Here is a 7293-nt window from a genome sequence, read left to right as displayed (position 1 = left end):
ATCTAGTGGAAATAAAAGGGAGGGGTGGGGAGGGGAAGCAGAAGTGGGGAAGAAACTGGACTTGACGCTCAACACCACCTACTCGCGGCGCACTTCTTGGGTTACTGCCGCCCGCACACTCATTCGTTACATTATTACTCGCCACCTCAGCTCCACTCCTCTTCTTCTTCTTTTGGAAGTTAAAGAAAAAACAAAGAAAGAAGAGTGAGTGTGATAAGTGATAACAATAAACCACTCAGCTCCATTCTTAAACAACACCTTCATCACTCTCACTTCCCCCGATTTCAATTCCCAACTTTACCTCCTCATCGGCGACGCTGCTTTCCAATCTCTTAAACAAAACAAACTACTAATTCAATTCAAAGCCCTATATAATAGTCAAATTGTTTGTTTGCTCGGAATCCCTTGCGTGCGCCAAAGATGCAAGGGTTTACAGCAGCAGCACCACCAGCAGGTGGTGGTGGTGGTGGAGGCGGCGCCGCCGGACCTTCCGATTTGGCTCAGCTTCAGTCTACCATGCAAGCCATCGAGCTAGCTTGCACTTCCATTCAGGTTCCCCTTCTACTTTCACCGTTTTCTGGTCTTGTCACACTGGATTCAATCATTCGCAATGGCATTTAGTTATTTTGTGCTACCTGTTTTACTACTGATTTTCAATCATGCTTGCTGTTTACATACAATGAAAGATCGGCAGAGTGAAAGTTCATAGATCGTTATATTGTGTTTTCTTCCAAGTTGCTATCCTTATCATTACTGGAGAGCAAGTTCCTTTTCTGGTTAGAATAGGAGGTATAAACTGTATGATAAAGAAAAGTTCTATGATCATATAGTGTAAATGTTGTACACCCATATAGTAAGAAATTTTTGCAGTTTCCTAAACTCAGGCACATTGCAAGAATATTGTATCTGAGATCATTTTCATTAATTAGTAGAAAATATTTATTAATAAGGAAAGTATCGACATGGTACCCACTGTCAGATTCATGGAACTTTCTAACCCATGCCTTTGCAAGGGAACAGATTGTAGATTAGTTTAGGAAGGCTAGCATAGCACCTACCTTTTGAGTGTAAACAAAAATTGCATGGAACCTCTTCCTGTTGCTGTTCATTACATCTCTAAAGTTGTAACAGATGTTGGGTATTGGGTTGTGCCACAATCTCACTACTTTTTATTGAATATGATTTTTGCTTTGAGATTTTCTGCTTCGAATCAATGAGGGTGCAGTAAAGTAGTAGGATCTCTGCATGCATTTAATAAAACATGAACTCATGCACATAAATTACTTATGAGGCAGTCATATTATCATTTATGTGTTTGTTTTCAGATGCACATAAATCCAGCCGCTTCTGAGGCAGTCATATTGTCATTAGGCCAATCCTCTCAGCCATACAAGACTTGCAAATTCATTCTTGGTAAGTATAAATGTTGTAAACAGACAAATCCGTGGTTCTTGGGGATACTGTTCGGGTTCTGTCAAACAGCCTTTTTATGTTCATTAAATTATTCATATTATTGTTAGATCGTGCTGATACTGTTCTGGATGTCTTTGCAGAAAATTCCCAGGTGGCAACTGCAAGGTTTCAAGCGGCTGCAGCAATCCGGGAAGCAGCTATCAGAGAATGGGGTTTTCTTAGTGCTGATGATAAGAGAGGCCTGATTAGGTTTGCTTAAACCTTTGAATACCCGTTTCCTTATGAATACTCTATGTACTGATTCAGAAGAAAGAGGTTTCGGTTATCTAGGGCTTTTTTTTCCTTCAAAAAATGACGATAAATATAAGGATGGAACCAATTCAGGATTTAGACAATACCTATTTTATTAACCACACAAGTTTTATCTTGTGTATGTATGCATACCACTTAAGAATCCAAACTGTGTTGTTTCAGTAATATTGATACTGGAACTGTCTTCTTTATTCTAAAGGAGGAAAATATTGCCGTGCCATTTCTTCTCAAAGGTTGCTAATTTATACACTTGCTGATACCAAATGTATTCTTTGACATCAAATGGTATACTTTTTTCTAATTCCTTGCCACATTAGCTGGGAGTGAAATATGTATGTTTCATGACTTATTAGATAATTATAATTTGAAGGATATTTCTCTAGTGATCTTGTCTCTATTAGAATCTGTCAAACCTATTGCTACTTATTCTTGTTTTATATTGTACTATGTGCAGTTTTTGTCTATGCTATACTATGCAACATGCTAGTTCTCCTGATGTGTTTGTCCAAGCAAAGGTTTCTTCAGTGGCTGCTCAGTTGATGAAAAGGGGTTGGTAAGTGACCTGCATATCAGCGTTGTCCCAACTAATGCGCATGCTAGATATCTTTTGCTAAACAAACAATTTACTGATATACCATGTGTTTGATTTGTTCTGATTGAAATTGCATAATACTAAACTTCTCTTTTTTTTTCAATACGTACTATAGCAATTAGCAATTTTATTGGCAGATCTGTATTGGATAAGGTTTAAGGTTAGATTTATGTCTCATGTTGTTGACTTGGCAAATGATTTCTATATATAGGCTTGAGTTCACGACTGCAGAGAAGGAGACACTCTTTTATCAGGTACCAGCTTCATTTTTTTCCCTTTTGTTTAAGCTATCTCTCAGACTATGTTACTCTTTTTACATGTTGACTTCTTCCTCTGCCTCCTTGTACTCATGCTTGAAATGTGTCAGTGGGCTGTTCAAATTCCTCAGAATTGATACAGTGATGACTGACAACTGGAGTAAATTTGAGTGGGTAGGTTGGGTCTTTTTCTTTGGATAGAAAATATTTGTTTGCTGTCTTGGTTTGGGGTTGCAACATTTAATATCCATTATTCATTTGTGATGCTAAGTTTATTCTGCAGGATATCCCGTATTGTAATTTGCCCTACTTATTATAACTTAATGCTCTTCTTGTTTGCTTACTTTTCCATTTTCCTCCTGTTATCTGGTTTTTCTGCTTTTTCTTCTGCATTGCACATATTGTTTGTATATCCATTCAGTTTTTTAATTTGCTTGGAAACTTTTGCCTCTCATGCCTGACAGTTTTATATACTTCAGGTGAACCAAGCTATTTTGGGCATTCATGGTGTTGATGTGCAGTTTGCTGGAATCAAATTCCTTGAATCATTGGTATTTAATATTGGACTTCGTCACATAATTTCGGGAGATTTCTTTTTATTGTTTCAAGTGTTAATCTTACCTGCTTTCTTTGTATCTATATTCTTTTATAGGTATCTGAATTTTCTCCATCCACTTCAAGTGCTATGGGTCTTCCAAGGGAATTCCATGAGCAATGTAGGAGGTCACTTGAGCTAGACTACTTGAAGGTCTTTCTAATATATTTAGTCTCTTTTCTGCAAATCACTTGAAGTTTCTCTAATTCATCTTAGTCATCTTTATTTTCTTTAGCATTAATGTAGTATTTCTTTTGTTTACCTGGCTCATGTTTATTTTAGATATTCTACCGTTGGACACAAGAAGCTGCTTTAAGTGTCACAAACAAGATTGTTGAATCTGACTATGCTGTTCCCGAGGTTAAAGTTTGCACTGCAGCACTGGATTTAATGCTTCAGATTCTTAATTGGGATTTCCGTTGCAATACCAATGATACAAAAGTAAATGTATTCTCTGCTGGAATTAGGCAAGATGGGGATTCTCCTAGAAGGTCTGAATATCACCTAGTGCAGGTTAGAAGTTGGTTTACCTTTAATGAATTAATATGCCTTGGTGGAACAAAAGATAACATGGTGCCAAACTTGGTGGGTTAAACAGTTTAACCGATCGATTGTATTGTGTCATGGCAATCAACCCACCAATTCATTTTATTTTATTTTATTTTATTTTCAACTTCATTATTGACCATGTTTAATATTGTTATCCCTTTATGGGGTGACCTTCAAACTGATCTTTTTAGAATGATGAACCTACCCAACCCTAGTTTTGGCTAACCCAAGGTTTATCAGGGCAGGCTGATCCTCTTGCTATCTCTATTGCTGCCATGCTTAAGAGAAGAAAACTATGATTTAAGTCATAACTAGAAATGTTGTGCAATTAGTCTGCTATTGCTGACTCTATTATTTTTTTTATGCTTATCTGCAGCCTGGTTCAGATTGGCGTGATGTATTAATATCAAGTGGTCATGTTGGATGGCTTTTGAGTTTATATTCAGCATTGAGGAAGAAATTTTCATGTGAAGGCTACTGGCTTGACTGCCCAATTGCTGTTTCTGCCCGAAAGCTAATCGTACAGTTTTGTTCTTTGACAGGAGCCGTATTTGCTTCTGGTATCCCCCTCTATGTTCAAGTTGATAAATATTTTACATATCTTTCTGATGCTTGTTATTTTAAATGATGGACTTACTGAGGTGTGGGGTTGTTGTGCGGATGGTAAGATCATCCTTGATAAGGTGTTAAAGTAAAGTAATTGGCCCTTTCTATAAACTTTCCCTTTTGTTCCACACACACACGGGATTGTCTTTTGGACTGGAAAGTATGGGATGACACTTTAGAGATTGGGCTTGGCTTCAAGCACTAGGCAGGGCTGCTAGATTGCTACTGTTTCAGTTCTTAAAATAATCTTATGCAAATATGTGAATATTAGTTAATTCAAAGTTTCAAACTATTATTCATACTGCCTGATTTTGCTAGATAATTAGTCGTTGTTAAAGGGGGTCTCTGATTAGCAATAGGGACTCAATTCCCTGTATCTTCCTAACTTGTGGAGAACCATGATTAAAGTTTGAGTTTTTTGTATTGTGATCTAGATGATGTGAAAATGCATGAGCACCACCTTCTGCAACTCTTATCTGGGATAATAGAGTGGGTCGATCCTCCTGATGCTGTTTCAAGAGCTATTGAATCGGGGAAAAGTGAAAGGTATGGGGGATCATCTGTATAGTACACCTGTACAAATGCACAAACCCAAATCTCAACCCCTCAAAACTTTTAATTATTTATATTTGACCCTATATTGGTGCTGGCTTCATTCAGTGAGATGCTTGATGGTTGCCGTGCATTATTAGCCATTGCACATGTAGCAACTCCCTATGTGTTCGATGATCTCCTAAAGCCTATGAGGTTATTTTTTATTGCAATTTCTTTTTCTGGTTTTTTCATTGTTAAACTTAATTGTAATTGAGTTGATGTGAACAAACTTTTTCCTTCGATATTTCAGGCCCTTTGGTACTCTTACATTTTTGTCAATGTTGATGTCGGAAGTAATTAAAGTCCTAATGACTAGCAACACTGATGAGGAGACTTGGAGCTGGGAAGCACGTGATGTCTTGTTGGATACTTGGACTGCCCTTCTTACGGTACTAAGTTAAAATAGAAAATCTTTTCTTTTATAATTTCTATTATTATTATTATTTTAATGTTACTCGTTACCTTAATAAGATTCTTTCTGTCCTTGAATAAAGAAGGTTTAGTTCTGATCATCAAACTGAAATATTTGTTGTTCTCCAGCCAATAAATATGATCTCTGCAAATGCTTTGCTTCCATCTGAAGGGATAAAAGCTGCAGCAAATCTCTTTGGTTTCATTGTAGAATGCGAGCTTAGAAGTAACTTTATATACAACTTTGTATATTGCTTTGTCATTTTCTTGTTTTACTTGCTTCTTTTTCATCGTATAGTTATGTTGATGTGATTTTTTCATTTAATTTAGTGGCCTCCGCATCAGCATTTAATGATGAGGGCGATGCAGACTATCTTCACGCTTCTGTATCTGGTATGGAACAAGAATTATGCAAAGACTATCACTGCTGAATTTCAGCGGTAAAACATATGTTATGTTGGAGCTTGATGAGTTTTCCTGTTTTCCTTTTTACATTAATATTGTCTTTGCAGCCATGGATGAAAGGTTAAGCTCCTATTCTCTTATTGCTAGAGCTTCTGTTGACGTTACAATTCCCTTGCTCCATGGAGTGTTTTCTGAGCGGGTTGCACGCCTAAATCAGGTTTATCTATTCTCCTACCTATTTAGACTACAAAAATTCAAATTGGTGGTTGTTCAGATCTCAGATATTGAGATGTTGGCCTTTTGTGATTAAGAATAAATTATCAAAGGAAACCATTGTACAGGAGGTAGACAAATCAAATTTACTTTTAGATTGTATAAAGGGAGAAAATATCACGATGCTAACACTGTAACACCAGCTCATTCCACTCAGACTTTCTCTTATATATATTGTTCCCTCTTTTTCTGCTTGTATTGTACTCACCATCCATAATATTTTCTGCTAAGCTGTGAATTATTTTCATAACTCAAATTATTCACTTCATTGTAGGGACGGGGAATAGTTGACTTGACTGAAACTATGGAAGAACTTTATTCATTATTGTTGATTATTGGGCATGTAATTGCAGATGAAGGGGAAGGGGAAATTCCTCTGGTATGTGGATTTTATTTTCTCCTTATTTTTTAAATTTCACTTGGAACCAGCCTTTAGTACTGCATTTTTTTAATATAAAAAATATCCTAATAAGGAGCAAACGCTCAACGGATTTTTATTTTTATTTTATTTTGGAGAAAAAGGTTCTTCAAAGTTACTTTGTATTTCAAACTTTATTTCATATCATATTAAATGTTGGCAGTAATGTGTGATTCAAGTTTTAATTTAATGTGCCTTGTGATATATTTAGGTTCCGAATGCTATACAAACCCAATTTGTTGTTAATGCCATGGAAGCAGACAAACATCCTGTTATAGTACTTTCCAGGTAAATTTCTTTTCCGCTCATCTGATTTGGGAATTCTCATAAACCTTTTCGTATTCAGTTAATACAAAGTGTTCGGCCATTTTTGCCATTGTTTCTTGGTTAGGCCATTTTAAAATTGTTGTCCTTTTGCATTTGGGGTTTGTTTTTGTGCACATGTACATGTATGTGGCCCTTAACTTGTAATTTTGAGTTGAAGAACTGGTTTGGCTTAAGGTATGAATTCTTCCTTGGATATGGAAGAATTGGAATTTGAAATCCTGATAACATTTGATATGATTTTAACCCAATTGTCCAACCATAAAATATTTATTTTCCTAATCAATGCAGCTCAATCATAAAATTTGCTGAGCAGTGCCAAAATCCAGAAATGAGATCATCAGTTTTTAGTCCCCGACTTATGGAGGTAACAAATGCTATTTATCTTGTCCTATACAGTATACGTTCATTTTCTATGTATTTGTTATTGTCGTCAAATCTGGATATGGTGCTGTGCTGCCTTGGCTTTATTTCAGTCCTAGACTGTATCTTTGGGGGAGATTTTCTATAAGATTTTACAATCACAGATTATTATAATCATGGG

General features: G+C 36.3%; 1 protein-coding gene across 8 annotated transcripts in view; it reads left to right on the top strand.

Moving 5' to 3' along the window:
- The window catches only part of LOC107645770 (exportin-4), a 13815-nt gene continuing 6546 nt past the window's right edge, over positions 25 to 7293 (top strand). For 5 of the 8 annotated variants that reach the window (XR_002348384.1, XR_002348383.1, XM_016349872.2 and 2 more), the window contains exons 1-18: positions 25 to 552; positions 1326 to 1413; positions 1554 to 1662; positions 2180 to 2278; positions 2529 to 2571; positions 3054 to 3125; positions 3227 to 3322; positions 3452 to 3682; positions 4095 to 4278; positions 4759 to 4870; positions 4985 to 5071; positions 5169 to 5307; positions 5459 to 5555; positions 5660 to 5722; positions 5842 to 5951; positions 6282 to 6386; positions 6637 to 6713; positions 7041 to 7116. Coding sequence is in view for 4 of the 8 variants with exons in the window: in XM_016349872.2 (XP_016205358.1) it covers positions 421 to 552; positions 1326 to 1413; positions 1554 to 1662; positions 2180 to 2278; positions 2529 to 2571; positions 3054 to 3125; positions 3227 to 3322; positions 3452 to 3682; positions 4095 to 4278; positions 4759 to 4870; positions 4985 to 5071; positions 5169 to 5307; positions 5459 to 5555; positions 5660 to 5722; positions 5842 to 5951; positions 6282 to 6386; positions 6637 to 6713; positions 7041 to 7116 (1920 nt within the window). In the remaining 4 variants the exon portion in view is untranslated. Of the gene's footprint in view, positions 553 to 1325; positions 1414 to 1553; positions 1663 to 2179; positions 2279 to 2528; positions 2572 to 2684; positions 2749 to 3053; positions 3126 to 3226; positions 3323 to 3451; positions 3683 to 4094; positions 4279 to 4758; positions 4871 to 4984; positions 5072 to 5168; positions 5308 to 5458; positions 5576 to 5659; positions 5723 to 5841; positions 5952 to 6281; positions 6387 to 6636; positions 6720 to 7040; positions 7117 to 7293 lie in introns of those variants that run through there. The other 3 variants (XR_002348385.1, XM_016349873.2, XR_002348386.1) reach the window with 3 other exon arrangements.

This window comes from Arachis ipaensis, chromosome B06, assembly GCF_000816755.2.
Source record: "Arachis ipaensis cultivar K30076 chromosome B06, Araip1.1, whole genome shotgun sequence".
Taxonomy (NCBI): Eukaryota; Viridiplantae; Streptophyta; class Magnoliopsida; order Fabales; family Fabaceae; genus Arachis; species Arachis ipaensis.
Note: the sequence above shows the minus strand (reverse complement) of the source record. Positions and strands in the feature narration are given on the sequence as shown.